The sequence below is a fragment of the Gobius niger genome (assembly GCF_951799975.1).
Source record: "Gobius niger genome assembly, chromosome: 1".
In the NCBI taxonomy this organism is placed as follows: domain Eukaryota; kingdom Metazoa; phylum Chordata; class Actinopteri; order Gobiiformes; family Gobiidae; genus Gobius; species Gobius niger.
This window is the reverse complement of record NC_136852.1, coordinates 48,312,697-48,334,598: the sequence shown is the minus strand read 5'-3', so window position 1 is coordinate 48,334,598 and position 21,902 is coordinate 48,312,697. Positions and strand designations below refer to the sequence as shown.

The window sequence follows — 21,902 nt, the reverse complement described above, 5'->3', positions numbered from 1 at the left end:
ACACTCAAATTGCCTCCACTACAAAGCTTTTCTTTCTTATTGCGTAGCCTCCCTGGCAACCACAGTATACATTAAAATAATAGTAATTACGCATTAAATAAAATGTAAATAAAATAGCCTGCCAGCCCCGCCCTCTCCCTGACGTACGCGGTCACGTGCCTCTTTCTGATTACGTGTAGCTCAGTAGCATCAGCGGCTAACAGCAGCAGCTTGTCAGTCGGAGAACTGTCAACACGATTGCTCCCTTTTGATTTAACAGCGATCAAACGGATTATCATCACCTAGAAACACAACGGACGAGTGTTTATTCACGTCTAAAATGGTAAGAGGAAAGCGATTTTGGTGAACTAGCTGCATGAAGCTAATGTTACCCCGGTTGAAATGGTATCGTTGTCGCTTATTGTTGTGGCCAGAGGGGCTAACAGGCTCCGTAAAGCTGGTTTTCTACGTGTTATGACCAAGGTTTGTGTTGACAGAAAGGGTGATATGTATGCGAACAGGCAACGATTGCAATTTAGCCTCACAGGTGCGCGTTTATCTTGTGTCAAATGCCAAGATCTATCAACAAGCTGCCAATAAAATGCCTTCACTTTCAGATGTTCAAGCCTGAGAAGCAGCAAGCCACTTGTAGAAAAGGCTCCTCTGCTACAAAAAACCTTATGACTAGTCAATGTTAAATTATATGTTGTTAACTCATAAACAAGCATTTAGCAATTTGAGTTGCAAGGTGTATTGCAAATGCAGGAAAAAGTCTTGTGTGCATTGGTGCATTACTGATTCTCTGCCAGACTGAGTGATTTCTATATACAATGTCTAATGGGTTAATAGAGAAGACTATGGTGACCTCCCATTGACTTAAACTAAGAATTGGCCTGACAAATTATGATTTCTTTATATCTTTATTCATCACAAACGGTGACATCTATAGGCTACTGTACTATATTGATCAAAACAACTATGTAGAGCTTTATATGAGGGACCAGGTAGGGACACTGTACTCCAAAAAATGGCCTAATCAAAAAGTAGTAATATTCAGTGCCTCTAGTCTTGTCACCAAATAACACTAATTTAAAAGAACATTTTTAAAAATGTTGCTGGACTCCAGATGCTCAGTATTACCACTCCGCTGTAACCAATTTCATGTGGTTTTACTTTTAATACAAAGTACTCGCCATGCCTCTCTTTTACAGTTGTAACAACATGGATGCCACGCTTGCAGTTCCATTGGACCTACACGACAGAAATCTACTCCTCTGTCTCCTCGGCTCTTGGACGGAGGGGCAGTGCGCTCCATGAATTCTGTGGCAAAAACGAACTCGCCAGAAGCCGCTCACAGCACTTACAGACGGAGGGACGGTGAAAGGGCTCGGAGATGTTTGCTAAACTCAAGAAGAAGATCGCGGAGGAGGCGGCCACTGCTCCTCGGACGGGGGTGAGGATCCCCCGCACCATCAGCAAGGAGTCCATCACGTCGGTCGGCGCCGACTCTGGGGATGACTTTGTGAGTAGCTGCTGCATCAATAATTACTACAGCGCATGATCCAAGTACATTTTGGCTTTTCTGTATGTATTTCAATCTAAAGTCGTTTTTTTTGCTCTATGGAATGATTGAACCCACTCAGCTGGCTCTCCTCCTGCAGCCCCTGATGCCGGCTCCGGTCCAGCTGCATTAGTGCCCCCCCCCCCCCCAACCCCCCTCTCACGTCCCGCCAACAGGCTTTTACGTCCTTGGTAATTGCGCCCCCAGGACCGTCCCAAACTGCCGCGTGGCCCTAAATGCATCGATGAATGGGATCGTGTGTCCTCCCCGTGATGCTCCGAGCATAATAAATGACACCAGGAGGAGATAATGAATGTGAACTCTCACCTGATTCAAGATTATGCTTCGAGTGAAGTAGCAAACGATGATCCTGTTTTATTAATCAAATCCAACTCACTTCATGTCAGTTTTGAAAGCATAAGTGCTACTCAAGTCTTATATTGTAGATTGAAATAGGTTATGTAAAGTGGACTGTAGTTGTGTGTGCCTGCTTGGAGGAGAATTAGCAGCATTCATAGTGCGCTGTTGTAGCCTTATTTTGTTTCTGCCCTGATTCAGAAATGTCCTGCTTGTTGTATACTTTCTCGTTCATGACCGTCTTCATCAGATTACGATTGCATAATGATTTTATGGAGAGCTAATGCGAGAGGAAATGGTGTCACATTTCAGGTCCTTCAGGTCTCTGGGGCAGGGTGTGACGTGGCTTTGTTTATAAAGGATAATAAATTGCGCAGCTTTTGCAACACGTCATTCAAAAATGAAGTAACGTAGTACAAATACCACTTGTCTCCGTGCTAGTAGGATAGTGTAGTGTTGAACTCTACAAACTTGCATTGATTCCTATTTTTAGAAGTTATATTTCAGTGGAATCAACAAACAAAATTCTGAGTGGTTAGCGCTTTGCCTCACAGCAAGAAGGTGTACCGTGTTTCCCCCATTAACCGAAAACATGCACATAGGTAAATTTGATTATGGCCATCAGCGTCATCTGGAGATGAGCCAAATATTGTGTCAAATTGATTTAATGCTTTTCAGTGATTTTTAACCTCTTAAACCCCACCTTAACCTTAACCCGAGTTCTCCAGGAAAAAATGTGCTCGGTTCAGGGGGGTTTAAGCAGTTAATGCCTTAAACTTTACGTGCAGAAACCCTGAACAAAAAAAGTAGCAAAAAAATATATAAATATATAAAGAATATGTACACGAATCAAGGCTGAAAGTAAAGTACCATGCAGTGTGCGACTGTGCAATATTGCGATAACGATATTATTGCGATATTTCAGTAAACCATTTCAACGTGATATGTTCCATCCAAATTAAACACAGATCATAAGTAACTAGTTTTTCAGTAAACATTTTGTCAAAAGAAGACTTTAAAAAACACTAGATCGGGATGCAAGACTACATTTGAATTAAGTTAGTAGGGCTGTGCAATTCGTGTAAAATCAGCATAATCGATAAATCTATTTTTTTAGAAAAAATGTTTTTTGACTTTTTTTTTAATGTAGTTATTAAAAAACCCAAATAAAGACGAACAAACCATAGGTAACACCAAGACAGAATCGCAATACAGTAGACAAGTCTTGACTAGACAGCACTTCAGCACAATGCATTCCAAAAAGGGAAAACAAAAAAAGTTGTACTTACTGAATGTTTGGTTGATGATGATGAGGATGTTCATCTTTTTAACTTATTATAGAAAAAAACAATTATTAAGGATGCCCTCCCGCTTGTCCATCCTAAGTGATCTCACAAAGCAAAGCAAACTTGCATTATTTCATGCCTCTGGGAATATTTTCCCTTCGCATTTCACGTGCCATGGCTCATGCTTTTGCCTGACATGAACACAAACTGCGTTGTGTGATGATGTCATCAGGCCGCACTGCTCAGTTTACTTGTGCAGGTGTGAGGGCTGGCCAGCAGGGGGCAGGTGTGAAATGGAGACCTCTCCTCAATCGAGGCAAACTTTAAATCATTTGTACTTTTAAGACTATTCAGAAAACAGAACATATTCAGCATAGTTTTTTGATTAACAAATATATTATATATATATATATATATATATATTATATATATTTATTTATTTATTTATTTATTTATTTATTTATTTATTTATTTATTTATTTATTTATTTATTTATTTATTTATTTTTTAAAGGCAACAAATAAATCGTTCCTCCGGAATAATTGTGATTTCAGTTATGACTAAAATAATTGTGATTATTATTTTTTCAATAATCAAGCAGCCCTATAAGTTAGTAAATGTTTAACTAAAACTGAGCTTTTACACATTTATAAGGTCAATACATTGTTTGTTTTTGGCAGAGTTTGCAAAAATATTGCCAATCTCAGTCAGATGAAGACTTTAGTGATGTTGCGATATACAGATTTTGCAATATCTAATATCGCAATACAATATTTTTAAGATATATTGTTCAGCCCTTCGAACGTCACTTTTAATATTTTTTTTTACATTTCTGATCGTTTGCAAAAGAATCCATTTATCCAGACAAACCACAAAAAATATATATATATTTTTTATGGTCAACATTTCCCACTCCTTCACAGGATTACCTGTTTGTCCAGAACCATTCAGCTGAAGTGCTTGTGTCCCGGCGTCAACACTGTTTTGTAAACAATTTGAAGTTGTGCTCATTGATCTGATCTGGTCTGATCCATCATCCCTGAGTAAATACATAATCTCACTGGAGCAGCTCATTTGGATGCCCCTCAGGAACAGCCGCGCTCCAGAGTCTCAGTTGCACTTGTCTAAATTATTTAGTGAGCGTTGACTCTTGGAGAATCAGTGCTGTCAGACGATATGCTGATAATGCTGCTGCAATGGAGGAGTGTTTTGCCGAGTGCAGGCCCTTTAGGAGGCTGAGAGGGGAATTGTAAATGGTTTGCCGTAATAAATTCATATTGTGTTTACATTATCAGGTTTGTGTGGGGTTTTGTTTGTGCACAATATCTTCAGAATCAGAATTGTAGTATTTCACATAGTTTTGAGTAGTCCTGTTCTTTCTGGTCACTAATGAAGTGCTGTAATCTGTTCCCTGGATTATTTTGCATGTGTGTCCAAATGTGTCCTCTGCATTTTTTAAAGCCAATAAAGTGATGGTTTATTGGCTTAATCACGCATCCATCCATAGCATGCGATTGGTGCGATCGGTGGTTATACATATGTCCACAAAAAGGAATAGCCATCCATCCATTCATTTTCTTCTGCTTTAAGTCTGAAAGTCCAGTGCCCAGCCCCGCCCACCTTTAGGCCGTCTCTCTGACGCAAGGAAAATCCCTCAAAACCTCTGTGTTGCTCCTCTGCATTCATGTTGTGATATATTGTCTTTTTTTTTAAATGTAAGAACATAACAAGTGAAACAGACAAAAGCACTAAAACATTGGAACAATAGATTAATTGAAAATACCTTGGAGACTGAAGGTGTTTGTCTCTTTCCTTGCGTTGCGTATTGATAAAGCACATGGACGTGAAGTCACATTTGGAAGGAGGTGCATCATATGCGTTTCGTTGCCGTACGAGACAAAACGCAGCTTCCTGAGGGAGGCGAACAGGAGGCATCCGAATCAGATGCCCTTTCGATGTTAAGGAAACTCATTTTGACCGCTTGAATCCACGATCTTGTCCATCCATTTTCTTCCGCAGTATCCGGGGTCGGGACAGGCAGCAGTTTGAGCAGAGATGCCCAGGCTTATCTATCATATGTTCTGGGAAGGCAGCAGCTCTACTCCGAGCTCCTCCCGGGTAGTCTCGTCAACCAGACTCCGCTTCTTTACAGAAGAGGGTCTGGCAACACTCCATTGCGCGCTTTCAAAGAAAGTGACGCAGCGATATGGAGCCTACCGACCAATCAGAGCAGCTCCCTGAACGGGCGTCACATTGTTGCACCTTTGTTTTGTAGTTTTTCAACACAAGCAACCACTTCATGTAATGCTCCGGTATGCTTGTATTCTTAAGTTTTTCTGACATAAACGACAGAAGTCATTTACTGAACTCCGTGTGGCAGGAGCGCCATTGTTAATGTCCGAATTACTACAACTTTCTTGTCTCTGTTTCTGTCGTCACATCCGCTATGTTCTCATTGGCTGCTATGCGCTTCGGTTGTCCCACATTAGTCCCGCCTCAAGCAGTAGCTTTTCTACGACAGGGTCGCCAGACTAGTCTCCTGTTTATTAATTAATAAACATCGGAGATTAGTCTGGATGCCAGGCTACCTCCCGGGTGACTGAGCTCCTCACCCGATCTCTAAGGGTGCGCCCAGTGACTCTGCGAAGGAAACTAATTTCGGCCGCTGGTATCGACGATCTTGTCCCTCCGATCACTACCCAGATCTCATGACCATATGTGAGGGTGGGAACGTGCTGTAGATTGACCGGTAAATCGAGAGATTTGACAACTCTCTCTTTACGACAATAGTCCAATACAGTGACCGCATCACTGACAATGTGGATTCTGTGACAAGCAGAATTTTACATGATCCCAATTTTGCTGTCGATTTTGTCTGTGGAAGGATATCTCTGGTTGAAACTGTGTCTTTTGTAAACTGAAGTCTTTCATGTTTTCTAGGCGTCTGACGGCAGCAGCTCCAGAGACGATCTTCCCGCTCAACTCCTTCGAAGAAACGACCAGATCCGAAGACTCGAGGCCAAGCTTTCAGGTGAGTCTCCACCAAACTGGATTTTACATGATGGATGCAGTCTTTGTGCCACCCACAGAATTTTAGCAAACATTTATTTGAGACCGGCAGTTCATAAATGGGTAAGCTGCTTGACGTAAAATTAATGTTAAAAGCCCAATACCCACAGCCAAAGTGTGTGAGTCATCAAAAACGGCTTTGTAATCGTTCAGTGCATTAATTCACTGCAGGCGGTTCAAAGCCGGTCCTTGAAATGGCTTTTGCCGCTCCACTATATTTCAAAGTAATTAAATCAGGACTTTTGCCAGTTTAGGATGACTTTGGTTTTATCGAATTAGAAACATACATTGGATGAGGAGTTACGCCAAAAATAGCAAACTCATTGCATGAAATTGTTAGTTTAGTGCGTTATGCATCGTTTGTGTTACTAGTTTTTCCCCATACATCTGAAAGTGATTAAATAACAAGTATATACTTCAAGTGCATGTTGCTTACGTTTGGAAACGCTTCTTATGTATTGGATTTTCTATATTTTCAACACTCTTTACTTTGTGTGGCTCTCATTGAAGGCATTAAACGATGAATGAACACTTGGAATTATGTTGGAAAAAACAAAGGATCAAATAACTAGAAATATATATATTTTAAATTGTTCAAAATTACCACCCTTCATTTTCTCAATGAGCTTCATAAAGTTGTCACCTGAAATGGTTTTCAACAGTCTGTGAAGAGAAAGCCATTTCTGTTGACGACATCATGAGGCCCGTTTAGAAAATGTCTCCCCAATCTGTCACGACCGGCTCAACGAAGTGACAAGGACGCAAGGCACAGGAAGGTTAAAGGCCGCACATACGCCGTTTATTTACAAATGTAGAACAGTTTTGTGAGGGAGAGTCCAACAGGGTGGCACGTCGCAGACGGAATGGCACAGAGCAGCACCCGCACAGGCGCACACAAATGCCCAACGAGAAGCCAATCGGAGATGGAACCCGTCAGCACCTGGACAAAAAAGGGAGAAGGAGGAGCTACTGTGGGGACAAACTTACCCCCCTTCCCACTAGGTATTCAGGCTTTTAACACCAGGGCCGTCACAGCAGTAATGAAACAAACTTTTGTTGTTGAAAACATAATTCCATATGTGTTCATTCATAAATGAATGACTTCACTGAGAATCTACAATGTAAATAGTCTTGATTGAAAATAAAGTGAAAAACAATACATACATCATAAAAGCATTTCCAAACTTTTGACGGGAACTAATTTATATGTGGGTAAACCTGGCTCAGTGTTTCCCATTAATCGAATAGACTGTGTGCAATGGTGGTGGCCCTCTATAGTCTAAAAACAAGCAGTACAATTTATACATTTTGTTTTGGTCTCACAAATGCATATCAACTATACTATTGTAATAAAAAGATTGTATAAGTGACATTGCGATTCTAAAAATGTTGAATTGAATTCAACCTTCTAACACTAAAACGAAACAACTGGACTTGCATGAATTGAAACTGATGTTTCATTTAAAGAGCTTCCTGTTTATTTTTTTAATGATTCAAATAAATGTGTGTGCCACCGTGAAATTTGTGGGAAACACTGTGTCTTATTCATTATTCTGACTGTTGTTTGATTTGGGTGTGCTCTGTTAATAATAAAGCCTTTTCCCACAGTCTTCTGCTGTCGAAAGTTCATTGTTAGTTTTGAACCTATTTCATTATTTCTCACCCATATTTTCCCTTTTGTTTTCTCCCTGTCCTCGTTCGCTCCTCGTGGTGGTTCCTCTCGTTTGTGTCTGTGCTCTCCATCCCTCCATCCTCCTCCTCCCGACACTAGACTACGCTGAGCAGCTGAGGCTTATGCAGAAGACCAAGGACAAGCTTGAAATTGCATTAGAAAAGCATCAGGATTGTACGTACCTCCCTCCTCCTCGCTTCCTATCGGCCGCTCATTGTTGCTTCACTCTTTACAATAAACTTTTCTTTTGCATCAAAGGCTTTTCCTGAAGTTTGAGGCTTTCTCTTTCATCAAAGCATTGTAGGCATTTCCTGTTTGCTTCCTCCTCCTTCGATCAAAGCGTTTGTGCATCAGCATTGCTGATGCGACCCTGTGTGAAGTTAAAATTTCATCAGGGTTTGTAGTTGTGCAGATGCTCCTTCGTAATGTTGAACCTAGTGCAGCCAAGGCAAGTTTATTTGTAGAGCTCAATTAGTACACAAAGCAATTCAAAGTGGTTCGCAGTTACATAAAATTACAAGAAGGCAGACAAAATCACACCGTGTTTAGTCCATGCTCTGGGACCAGCAGGAGACGGTTTATGAGATGGTTCATACTTTGGTGCTTGACCATGTGACTTGTACACAAGCAGAGCAAGTCTATCCTCTGAGTGACAGGAAGCCAGTGCAGAGACCTGAGCACTAGACTAATATGGTCGTATTTACTGGTTCTTGTCAGGACTTGAGCAGCAGCGTTCAGGATGTACTGTAGATGACTTACATTCATTTTGGCCCATTATAGATGTTTTAGTGGTAGGGGAAACTGGAGTACCCGGAGGAAGTTCTAGCTGTGAGTCACGAGCACTAACCGCTGTACCACCGTACCACCGTTTTCCTCCTGATTCCACAGCAGCAAAGTGTCGAATGTACAGAGTATATCGTGTTAGTCGCAGGTTGAACCAGTGGCTTGTTATAATTCACACTTCATGCGCTTTTGCCAGTATCTTTTTGACCTCTTTCTTTCGACTGTTATTTATTGAATATTACGTAATATTTTCCTTTTAAAATGACGTGATTAGCTATATATTTGCGCACAGTTTGAGTTCATGCGTCACTTCTTTGCTTTTAATAAGCGGCTCACAAATCCTGACTTTTCTAACTTTACAGCTACTAACACTGGCTGAATGTCTTTGCATAATTTCATTTGATAAAATCCACCTCTTGGCTGCATAAAAACTTGCCCCTCTCGTTTTTTTGTCTTCCCGTCTGTCCCTCCTCTGCCACTTTCGCAGCTTCGATTAAGAAACTGCAGGACCAGAATGAGACCCATGTTGCCAGTCGAGTCAAAATGGCGGAAGGCATGGCTCTGGCTCTGGAGAAGAAGGACCAGGTAAACCACTACAGAACGTGCAGAAACAAATATCAGGTGGTTGTGTCTAAATATGTCATATATGATATGATTGCTTTACAGGAATGGATGGAGAAGTTGGAAGCAGTAGAAACGGTAAGTGCCATCACATATAGTCCTTTTTAGCTGAAATAATAAAATCTTGTCAGGTATAATCAATCAATCAACCGTTCCTTCTTTTGTTTGCACTACACAGCCATTTCTTCCTTTGTCCCGATCCCATATTTTGATAATGGGTCACTTTTTCAATAAAGTTAGATTTACATAGAAGAAGAATGACAAATTATCCACCAGTTCAATCATAAAAATGTATAGAAATACATCAAATAGAGGCCAATGCCAGTGTGCCGATGTGTCCTATAATCCCGTGTATGATGCTTCTAAACGTGTCATTAGGCGCTGTATGAAGGGTATAGGGTTGATTTATTCAGGACTGTCATATTTAGAAGGTACTTTAGGGGGAGCTTGTCAATAAGAGGCACTACAGGTTGGCCCCCAAAGCTTGTCTACAAAACAAGTACATGGAAGAAAACTGTATTTTAAAATGAAATGTACATTTATTAGCTGAAATGTACCACTTTAAACTCTTGTTTAATTGGTTCATGTTGTTTTATATGTAGTTTTAGCTGTAAAAGAATATCAAATTCCTTTGAATGGAGTAAATAATTATTATTGGGGGCCCCATGAGAGTTTTTGGAATGATAAGGGGCCGTGATGTCCCAGAGTTTGGGAATGTCTGGTTTACAGCAAAGCCAAAATAATCTGAATAAATAAGGTCAGAAGTTGGAAAACATGTCCATGTCACAGAAATGACGTCTTTCATGTAAAAAATATATATAGATATATATTAGATATACATTAGATGTATATTTTGTCTGTCCCTTTCAGGAGAAGGCCTCGCTGTCTGCTCAGCTCAATGAAATGAGTGAGCAGAGTCTGGCTCTTTTTCAGAAACGAGACGATCGCGATGAACTGGAGGGATTCCAGCAGCAGGAGCTCGCCAAAGTCAAACACATGGTACAGAACAGACACAGAGCGTCAGCCGGTTTGATTCAGATGCGTTTATATATAGCACATTTACAAACATCTCGAATGTCACACAGTAGGTCTTTTTAAATGTAGGAGCACATCATTTTGCCTTTCAAGTCATTGCTTTAGGTAACTACAGTATCTAAATTTCTCCAATGTCCGATCAGCTGCTGAAGAAAGAGGAGAAGTTGGGCCAACAGGAGCGTGAGCTACAGCTGAAAGAGTCCGAGGTCCAGTCCATGACGCGAGGTCTGAGCGAAGCCCGAGGACGACTGCAGCGACTGGAGCAGCAGCACGAGGAGAGCTGCCGCCTCAACGCAGAGCTGGAGATCGAGAGGTTAGAGGAGAAACCAAGGACTGTGGGGATAATGATGCTCTGTATTACTCGTTACACAATACGGGCCCGATTGGTCGTTGCCGCAGCTGCGATCCTGTGCAAACACAACCTTGAGCTCCTTGTAGCAACCTTGTAGCCTGTTGCTTCGGCTGCATTTGTTAGGCTGCGGTATAAAAGTGAGAAAAGGCTGTATTAGTGTCAGTGCCACTGTGCTGCGTCTTCCTCCTGATGAATGAAGAGAGCAGAAGCGGCAGTCATCGTAATAAGTCTTATGTTTCCTTGTTGCATTGCTGATCCTCATGTACAGCTCAGTCCAAAATCCAAGATTGAAGCACATTTCACAAACGAGGTGCAAAGCAATCTTTCATTCATTCAGCCCCTTCAAGAGTCCTGCAAGTGTAGTTCAACTGTTCCAATACAGTTTCCCTGTAACTACAGCATAACTCTGCTACTTCTTCACAGGCAAAGTCACAGTTTCTGATCAATTAAACCCTTTTTATTTGTTAAATTTGCACATTTGAGTTCTGTCCAACGCCTCTGCTGGTTCATCCACAAGAGCCTTTCTGTCGTTGTTAGTATTTTGTATATATTTTTTATTTCCGTGTACTGCACCTCTGTTTCAGGGAGGAGCTGCTGTTGTTCAGAGAAGAGTCTGATAAGAAGATCATGGATTTCGAGTCTCGATGCGAGGAGCTTCAAGCCATTATCAAGCAGGTGTCCGAGGACTTTCAGCAGGTTGGACCATAATACATTTTTACCTTTAAACCCACCCCGTATTTGTACATGTCAAAAGTGAAACCTGTTTGTGTTTTTCAGTCTCAGAACACAACTTTATCTTTGGAGAAATCATTAGAAGAACTACAAGCTCAACATAACGCTGTGAAGCTACAACAACAAAAGGTCTTTGACATAAACAGAGCTTTCCAAGAACTCAGAAGTTTACCACATACTTTTATATTTCCGCATATGATTGCTGCTTCCTAATATAAGCCTCTTGTCATTTATATTCATAACTGGTTCGTTCGTAAAGAGCTAAAATGTTACTGACTTATCGACAGGCGGCTTTAACGGACGAGGAGAAGGAGAGGACGTTGCTGGAGTTGCAAAAGAAAGTGGCGTCTTTGGAAAGAAGACTTCAAGGAAACCTGAGTCAGGACGAGCACCTGCAGGAGCTGCTTCAGGAGGTCAGCACTGGGCTTTGTTCAATTATTCACGCCCATTCACTTTCACTGTTTTATACTGTACTCTATTTAATTTGTGGTCTTGCTCTGTGGCCATTTGACTTTTACAAACTCACCAGGGACTCTAAGACATGGTGCTGTACTAAAAGTATTTATAAACCCATTCAAAACCACACACTTTATCTAAGTGTAAAGTATAAAGTTTCTTCTTTTTCTTATACTTTTACTTTTACTTCTTCTGCTAATTCTTCTACTTCTTCTTCTACTTCTTCTTCTACTTCTTCTACTTCTACTTCTGCCACTTCTTCTTCTTCTGCTTCTTCTACCTCTTCTTCTTCTACTTCTTCTTCTACTTCTGCTACTTCTTCTTCTGCTTCTTCTACTTCTTCTACTTCGTCTTCTACTTCTTCTTCTACTTCTGCTACTTCTTCTTCTTCTACTTCTACTTCTTCTTCTACCTCTTCTTCTTCTACTTCTTCTTCTACTTCTTCTTCTACTTCTCCTACTTCTTCTTCTTCTACTTCTTCTTCTACTTCTTCTTCTACTTCTGCTACTTCTTCTTCTGCTTCTTCTACTTCTTCTACTTCTACTTCTTCTTCTACTTCTGCTACTTCTTCTTCTACTTCTTCTTCTACTTCTTCTTCTACTTCTACTTCTTCTACTACTACTTCTTCTACTTCTTCTTCTTCCTCTTTTTCTTCTACTTCTACCTCTTCTACTACTACTTCTTCTACTTCTTCTACTTCTTCTTCTTCTACTTCTACTTCTTCTACTTCTTCTACTTCTTCTTCTACTTCTTCTTCTACTTCTACTTCTTCTACTTCTTCTTCTTCTACTTCTTCTACTTCTACTTCTTCTACTTCTTCTTCTACTTCTACTTTTTCTTCTACTTCTACTTTTTCTTCTACTTCTACTTCTACTTCTTCTTCTACTTCTTCTTCTACTTCTTCTTCTTCTTCTTCTTCTTCTTCCTCTTCTACTAAGACAAGACTTATTTGCCTCAATAATTCTCAAGTTTATATTAACTTCCAAGCTCTGTGTTAGCCTAACCCACTGTGTAATACATAATTATTGGAATTACAAAGGAAGTCATAATTCTTATATTTTCTTATCTATTTCTTTCTTATCTTTATTTTCTTTTTAATCCTCAGAAATCGAGTCTCGAGCAAAGTCTGGAGGACACGAGAGCAGAGCTGGTCACAGCTCGGACCGACCACGCCGACACAGTGAGCTCTCTGGAGACCCAGGTAACACCACTGCCACTTAACACTGGGCTTTGGTTTTTCTCACGTTTTAATAGTGTGTCTATAGCGCTGGATTTAGGGTGACCTCTGTGTGACTGTCTGAAACAATTATACCTCAAAGTTTTTTTATGAATCCAACATTTTCTTAAATATACCGCGAGTATGCACCTGCGTAACAGGTCGTTATTATTGATGCTTCATCTTCTCTAAGAATATTTTGTTATTGTCCCGTTCCAACCATGCAAACATTGAAACAACCGCAGTCGTGTTGACCTTTTGGGATTCTCCTACAATTAAAAATCTCAACCAAGTTGTTTTGTCATTAGATTTTTGTGGCAAAAATGACAAGGATAAATCATTCACTTTCATCACTGCTCTCCCGGCAGCTTTATTCAATAAATCAATCTATATTTCAGACTCAAGAGGTCCATAAAAACATGTAAAAGAAACAGATGTTTGGGTAGCAAAATTCCGGGAATTTTCAACGTCGGACATTTTTCAAGGGAATTAATGGGAATTAACACAAATGAAGGTTGCTTCTTAACAGTCAGATATAAACTGAAGCAAAACATTGATTTACTGTAATTAAGTAAGAAGAACTAATCTCTTAACCCCCACCCTAACCAAGTGCATAACATTTTACAGCCTGTAGGCCAGTACAACGCCTCATTTGAAAGCCAAGACCTACAAAACTCATCTTAACAGTTGCGTTTTTGTCACATTTTTGTCACTTTTTCGTTGCTTTGTTTTGGCTTTTTTGGTTGCATTTTTGTCCGTTTTTTCTCACTTTTCTGTTACTCTTGTTGCTTTTTTGTCACTTTTCATCGCTTCTTTGTTTCCTTTTTGTCATCTTTCTGTTGCCCTTTTGTAGGTTTTAATGTTGCCTTTTCGTCACACATTTTTGTCACTTTTTAATCACTTTTTTCACTCTTTTGTTGCATTTTCATCCTTGTTTTCGTTCGTAATTTTTCTTGCTATTTTGACACTTTTTTCAAGAAGCTTTTAAATTTGAGTAAAGCAAAACCATAGAAAATGTGGTTCAGGTCGGGGTTAAGAGGTTAAGCAGAATTTAGGTTTAGGAAAGTTGTTTTATGTTTTGACAATGCGGAGCCGCACACTCGTACAGGTCTGGGGTGTGACATCACTCAAATGCATGTTTTATGGTTCAAAAACATAATGAGTAATGGAATTTCCCGTCCTTTGTCTTTAATTTGCCCATCAATCACGGCCATTGTGAACTTGAAGAAATCACACCTGGTCCCAGAGTCACATCATTTCTGTATCATAAATCAGAGCAACCTTTGCGATTTGCTAATTGTGAACATTTTTACACATTTCATAAATCTGTGCACATTTCAGCAGCATGTTTTCCATTTTAATTCCAGGTGTCTAGACTGAGCAGCACCATCACCGAGCTGCAGACTCTGCTCCGACACAAAGACGACTCCTCCAGGGCCTACAGAGAGCGGACAGACGCGCAGGTGAAAAACGCTCACGCAACAGAAGTGACAGGGATTATTAAGAGCACGAGTTAGATCTGGGATTCGGGAGGAGATGGGATGGGAACGGACAAGCTGCCGACACCAGGTTTTACTCATTAAAATGATGATACTATGAAGAGTAGGCTTTTGTTCTAAATGCACCCACTGCCACTCACATCTTTCTGTTTCCACACAAAAGAAAATGTATGGATGAACATGTATTGCTTTTGGAGATATTACAGTGATAATGGCACTCTCAAGTTGTGCTTATTGTGTACATTTCTTTCCAGATTTCGAGTCTTGAGCTGCAGTTGTCGGACGGCAACGAGAGGTTGAAGAGCGCTCAACAACAGATCACAGAGAGGGAGCAGTGCACAGAAAAGCTGGTGATTCTTACCCTGAAAAATCGTTCCTGATAACAAACGCTGCTTCGGCCAATTGTGAATTGTTTTTGATGATGATGATGATAAAAAACCCACTTGGCTCTGGACATTTAGCGCTAACTGTGGCTGAAATAAATGAGAGTGTCTTGTGTCATTTGAGCTGCCAAATGATCAGTGTTTTGTGACTTGTGTTCCAGAGGGGAGAGTGGGTGGCAGAGAAAGCCTTTTTGGACCAACAGCTGCGTTTGTTGGAGCAGCAGAGTCAGGACAAATGCAGACGACTGGAGGAAAACGTCAGCGCTTTGGAGATGGACAACCAGAGACTGCAGCAGACGGTGGTACGCCCACAATTTGACAACATAGGGCCGCGCCATATTGGAATAAAAATAACAATTTGCAAATATTTTTGTGACGAGATTTGCCATTTCTCTTTCGATGCAAAAGAGTTTCTTCACAGTTCAGGCTGTCACAATAATTACTGTATCGACTTATCATTCAAGAAATAACAGATAAACAATATCATTTTTAACTGAAGCAAATTGAGTTACATTATATTTCATGTTTATTGCAGCTTGTGTGGTATTTTGGGGTATGATCATGCACTTTTAGAACAAAGGTTTTCTTTCATTTATATGCCTGAGTGTTGACAGTATCTAGTATCATAAGAGTCAATAATATTGTTTATCGCGATACTTTCCTGCCTCAATATATCAAACTTCACATTTGTTATCGTGACAGGCCTGGTTCACACAAATAAACATTTCAAACTTAAAGATGAACTCCTAAACAATACAACAATCACATTTCTTCCAGAACATGTTTTGCAGGAGCTTGTATGTTTGGTCAATTATTATTGCAGGGGTAAGCAACGTCAGGCCCCTGTGCCAAATCTGGATTGCCAGCGTCTGTCTTCAGGCACCCCTGATGTTTTCCTCTTTTCTTTGACATACATACATTGCACATAACAGAGAAGACGGATTTAAGAACTCGAAAATAGTGCAAATATGGTATTTTGTTTGTCAATGATCCTGTGGAAATAACTTTCATAAATATATGCTGTACGACCCCAGGATTTGTAGCAAATTGAGTAGGGAGCTGCAGGTTTTTTGGGGGTAAAATATATGCCCACTTTCAAACAACCTTGTCTACTCCGGCCTTAAGGAGACAGGCCTGTCACGATAACAAATTTGAAGTTGGATATATTGAGGTAAGAAAGCATCAAGATAAACAATATTATTGACTCCAACGATACTGGATACTGTCAACTCTCAGGCATAAATATGACAATAAACCTTTGTTCTAAAAGTGCATCATCATATCCAAAAATACCACACAAGCTGCAATAAACATGAAATATAATGTAACTCAATTTGCTTCAGTTAAAAAAAAGTTTTACAAAGATGAAATAGGGGGGAAATGCTTATAAATGTACAGAGGATAAATATCAAGCCCAAAATTATATTTGTTTATCTGTTTTTTTATTGAACTATAAGTCGATATAGTCATTATCGTGACAGGTGTATATGGAGACAGAACTTTAGGTGATCTTGAATTATACTACAAGAATTGTTACAACCTTTGCAATGTGGTAAATGACAATTGAAATTGTACATTTTTGATTTAATTGCGATTAATTTTTCTGCCCAACATAAGAAAACGGCAAATTACATTAACACAATTACAAGATGGTTTACCCATAGTTAGTGACTTTGTTTTGTCATGTGTGTCGATACAACACTAATGCTGCTGTTAGACAATATTATTTATTCTGTTTTCATGCTGGCTGACTCCAATAAATGGTGCTGTTTTTCATATAAATCCTTGTCTACTTTTTGACATTGTGCTTACATTATCTTAAGATCTGCGACTTTTTTTCTGCTAGGTTGATTTAGAGAAGAAGAGCGAGGAAGCTGAATGCACTTTGAAACAAACGACAGAGGATCTTGAAAAGTCCAAGGTCAGAAAAGATTATATTTACTGAGAAACTTCTCAAACTATTTATAATAATTATCATTAAACTGCATTAGATATCATATCATTAAACTACTTTTTTGCCTTCAGGCCGATGTGAGCAGCCAACATAAAATTTGCACAGAAATCACAAAAGCTTTGGAGGACACTCGACGACAGAAAGAGGAGCTACAGATACGGGTCAGTAACTTATCTTTGTGATTTTTGTTCAACAACTCAAAACAAACAACAAGTGCATTTAATTATTTTTTTTCCCAGGTTGCCGAGCTGACAGCATCCTTAGTAACAAACCAGCATGAGCTCACCACAGTCACAGAGACACTACAGCAGAAAGAAGAGTGCATTAAAACACTTCACACAGGTAAACACATTTATTGTCTGTATCAGCGTCATCCTTAATGTTAAGGAACGTCCACGGTTTACTCATTTGGATTTGGATTCTTGTTTCAGAGGTACAGGCTGGACAGGAGTCTCTACAGCAGCTCAGAGAAGAGTCAGAGAAGCATCGAGCAGAGTTTCAACAAAAACAAGCGGAGAAAGACAATAAGCTGGAGTCTCTGAAGGAGGAGCTGCTCAGTCAGACTCGACAGTTAGACAGCTGTCAGGCACGGGTACGGTTTCCCCATTCAACAACGCCCTCCTCTTCCTCCATGTGCGTCATCCTGTATGCACAATATATAGCAATACATTCACAATTTCTTGTCTTGTGTCTAGATGTCGTACCTGGAGGTGGAGGTGGAGACTCTGACGGAGCAGCAGCAGCCGGAGGTCTGTGAGGAGGAACAGAACGGCTCGGTCACAGTGGACGACCTTGACCACCTTCAGAAGGTCAACAAAGATCTGGAGCAGCAGCTGTCTGAGAAAAACAGGGTCAGACTCCTTTAACTCACCTAAAAAAAACGGGGGTTCACTTTGCCTCCTGTTCTCATAAATTGTCCACTGACCGTATTGCTGTTTGTTTGCAGACGATAAAGCAGTTGCAGCAACGATTAGCAGAACTGAAGAGGACGCTGCAGAAAGAGCTGGTGAGGCTTCGTACAAGTTTATTGTTGATGAAAAGTATCTAAAGAGTTACCAGTTCCCTGACAGACTTTGAGTTGTGTTTCACTAATTTCACGCAGTTTTGAATAGCAGAGCTGTTAAATTTAGCAGTTTCTTCTACCTTGTCAGCACTTTGTTCTGTACTTCTTTGATACAATTGTGACATTGTTAAAACCCCAAACTGTCCTCCACATTTTGAACGCCCATAATCCAACATTATATCAGTTCCGAGCACATAAATAAAAACAGCAAGACGTTGGAAATACACAGTACACAAGGTCACGTGCAGATTTTTTCTTGGGGACAGGAAGGACGAGAGAGACCAGAGAGCTCAGTCCTTACCTGGTTTAGCTTCGTGGCTTGGCCTTGAAGGGAAAGTGTTGACTGCGTAGGAGAGATAAGCGGTCCAACTGCTTCAAACCTCCTCTCTCAGGAGGAAGAGAATTATTCCAGTACTAGTTTATACATTTATAATTAATTAGTGTTTACTTGGTCTCAGCATTAGTTCAGTTCTCCAGAAACAATGTTTTTTCCGTCTTTTTTTCAGCCCCATAAGCAGGATTTGTCCGCTTTAAGTATTTCTATTTCAGATCATGTAAAAGTTGCCCAGCATTCATTCAGCAAAACAACTGTTCATGCAATCTGTATGTCATGGCCTTTTGGTTACGGATAAAATCCCATGCATCAATTATCAATAGAACTTTAGATTCTGTCATCAGCTAAGATTTGTGGGATTACTGCCCCATTAATAATAATAATAACCCCACAGGTACTTAATTTGTTATGGCTCAATAGACAATGTTTGCTCCTTTCTGCAACGTTTAAATTTATAAGAAGTTAAACAGACAAAATAGTTTTCTGCTCTTGGTACACACCTTTGGATTGTTTAAAATGTTTGAATCGCCTGGATTGTAATTAAAAGTCAAATTTTAAGCCCTTGTGTCTAAAATACCGACATATCTTTATTGACTCGTTTAGAAACTGAAGCCAGAAGGAGAGCCTGAAGTGAAGGAGAAGACGACGGAGACTCGAGCAGAAAGAACAGAGCGGATCGCCCCTGATCCAGCCCCCGCCTCGAGGCCGAGTCCCCCGAGCTCCAACACCACCGTCACCAACACATCCGACCTCAACGACTCGCGAGAAATCAACTTTGAGTATCTTAAACACGTCATACTCAAGTTCATGTCCTGCAGGGAGGCAGAGGTGAGAAGACCTACTGTTCAGCTTAAATCGATAGGGCCAGGATTATTATTTGCCAGATTTAGTTCCCGAATTGAGTTCATGGAGCTCTTTTTTAATTCATTATACTGTAGGATTTGTGTAACTTGTGCATTATTGTTTTCTCATTGTAGGCCTTCCACTTGATACGAGCGGTGTCTGTTCTGCTGAATTTTACCCGTGAAGAAGAGGATTTGTTAAAGCAAACTTTGGAATACAAGGTTAGGGGCCTCAAATACCTTTTCAAATACATTAGCATCAGATAATTTCAGCAAGTTCGTTTGGTAGTTATGATTGACTTTATTTCATTTTATTTCAGCCTGTATTTGGTCTTTTTATATCTTGTTTTGACATAGTTTCTCATTTTTGAAGCCCTCGCCTGGGATAATACTCACAATACAACCTGTTTTTCCCTGTTAGATGTCCTGGTTCGGATCCAAGCCTTCTCCCAAGGGCATCATTCGACCTTCTATCTCAGGCAGCTCGACGAACTGGAGCTGATGAGGGCGCACATAACACTGAAGCGGACTGTAGCTTTATCAAGCGCTTACTGCCTCCACAGCCTCCTGCTCCGCTCCCCGGCACCGCAGTGGAGGCACAAGGGCTGTACGGACTCTGTAAACGTTTTCTAATCTTAGTTTCAGATGATGTTTTAATTGTCTGGTGAGAGGATTTTAGGTATGGATGCGCTAAATCGCCGTGGTGGCATGGGCTCAGTGTTTTTGGCCAATCATAAATTAACGTGCAAGATTGTTGCCTTGGAATGACGGTCAATGATGTGCTGCTTCTGTTGACAATTCATTTTAATTCCTGGAACAATGGCTCAGACTTGGGTTTGCAAAGGACCTTGGATATGTCAAACATCTCGTGAATGGGACGCTAGGTAAAATGGTTTTAATTAAGCGATTATGGGGACAAATATTTCTAATTGAGGTGGCAGAGGTGTTAGCCCTCCTGTAAGTAGGTTGAGGGTGAGACAACAGATTACAAAATTGCACATGTCTTCTCCATATTAATGTGGCCTCTTCTTCTCAGACACTATTGCCATGCATGTGTTGGTAGGTAGGGCTGGGTATCGTTCATTTTATGGGGATCTTTTTTTTACACTTCTCAGCTGCTTCAATCTCAGAACCATAATTTAAGAGATTAGTTAATTCCAGTCGATTCCATACCAGTTAATATCTTTTTCTAATACAATGCCGTGTCAAGTTGAAATGTTGATAATTTATCTGTGATGGGACTTCTAGTAACTTTCTTTAGTGCATAGTCGAGAGATCTCCAACCAGTAGTTCGCCAAAGCTACTTTTGCTGCAGGAGACCCATTATAATAATGAATAATAATTTTCTTTTGTTTCGAACATACTGAACACAGACTGCAAAAAAGCTATCAGCTCAAGTTATTATCTTCAAATGTGTTGAAATATCCTCTGAACTCCACTTAAGTCACATATTTACAACATGGCATCGAAGCATAAGCAGCTCTTTTATTTCGTAGAAGTAGCTTGCCGAGTAAAAAAGTTTGGACACCAGTGGCCTTTTATATGGACCCACAAATGTGGTGTTGAAAGTTGGTATCAAAAGCAGAAAATGTTTTATGTCAACTGTACTTGGCTGTTTTTTAAACTATTCTAAGGAGCTTCCTCAGATCAACACTTAGTGTCCTCCTTTCTAAAGTTAGTTCAGCCTTGTTTACCATAAGCTCTCACCTTGTGAAATGGATACTTTTATATAGGGCTTGGCTCCCTCTGTTGGCCACTCAAAGCGCGTTCCATCAAGTGGCCATTTCCCCTTTAACAATGTCACTCATGAACCAGTGTGCACAGACTCTGTTTGCCCTAGGAGTAAATGACAGTTTGCACCTGTAGGATTTGAACAGCCAATTTTCCTTTTCTTATTGATTTTAATCTTAATTAAGGAATGACAGAAACAGAGATGCGCGACTAAACCAAATTATAGTTAAATGGTAGAAACCAGAAAATGAAAATAAATAAATGAACAGTGCACGTTCACATATCAGTATCTTGTTATAAGATGACCCGCTCTACCATCTGACCCAAAACATCATCTGTACTATCAGTAGCATTAGCCACTTGTTTGATACTTCAGAGATATCGTTTCACGGTACCCAGCCCTAGTGTCGGACCTGGTGCTTATGGATTAAAGTGAGTGTATTTCTGTCACCGCTGCGTCAGTGCTGCATCCAGCTGACTTTTGTCTCAGCAAGGTGTTTACCGTAGATATTTGGGAACTGGAATGAGCTGCAAGTGCGACTGATTGGTGCATGTACCAAGAAGCAGAACTGGTTTGCTGCAATATGGTTGTTTTAGCGTTAACCTACACATATGCACAGTCTTTTCAATGTAGGCGATGTTTTTTTAACACAAATCCGAATGAAGGCAACTTTGTGAGTAGAATATGAATGCTTTGTAAATGACTTGGGAACTACCTTTACCTGCAAATGTACATTCCATGTATAAATCTAAAGTGTACATACTGTATGCATTGAGATCTTTATAAGCGTGTGGAGGATGTAACTAATTTTTGGACAAAAGTGGTTGCAGTATTTAATAATCATGGAACCTTAACCTTTTCCAGCAAATTAAATTGCAGTTTCTTCAGATGTGTTTCAGTTCTTTAAGAGTGAGAGTCTTGGCACATGTTTGGGGGATTATTTTGTGTTTACATATCTTGATATTATTTAGGGAGT

At 40.2% G+C, this 21,902-nt stretch overlaps 1 protein-coding gene across 4 annotated transcripts; it reads left to right on the top strand.

The window, feature by feature from the left end:
• The first annotated feature begins 179 nt into the window (after positions 1 to 179).
• Positions 180 to 21,015, top strand: golga1 (golgin A1). 4 transcript variants are annotated; one of them, XM_079567429.1, is made up of 24 exons: positions 180 to 322; positions 1,191 to 1,501; positions 6,124 to 6,214; positions 8,024 to 8,098; positions 9,195 to 9,292; positions 9,374 to 9,406; positions 10,262 to 10,327; positions 10,507 to 10,676; positions 11,300 to 11,411; positions 11,493 to 11,576; positions 11,735 to 11,860; positions 13,009 to 13,104; positions 14,487 to 14,582; positions 14,873 to 14,968; positions 15,163 to 15,303; positions 16,848 to 16,922; positions 17,027 to 17,116; positions 17,195 to 17,297; positions 17,387 to 17,547; positions 17,651 to 17,806; positions 17,902 to 17,961; positions 18,956 to 19,180; positions 19,330 to 19,416; positions 19,616 to 21,015. In XM_079567429.1, the coding sequence occupies exons 2-24, from the start codon at positions 1,373 to 1,375 to the stop codon at positions 19,694 to 19,696; spliced, it is 2,451 nt and encodes an 816-aa protein (XP_079423555.1). In that variant the 5' UTR covers positions 180 to 322; positions 1,191 to 1,372; the 3' UTR covers positions 19,697 to 21,015. The 4 variants fall into 4 exon arrangements, with proteins under 4 accessions (XP_079423555.1, XP_079423554.1, XP_079423556.1 ...); XM_079567428.1 differs by having other exon boundaries at positions 10,199 to 10,327; XM_079567430.1 differs by lacking the exon at positions 8,024 to 8,098 and having other exon boundaries at positions 10,199 to 10,327.
• The last annotated feature ends 887 nt before the right edge of the window (positions 21,016 to 21,902 follow it).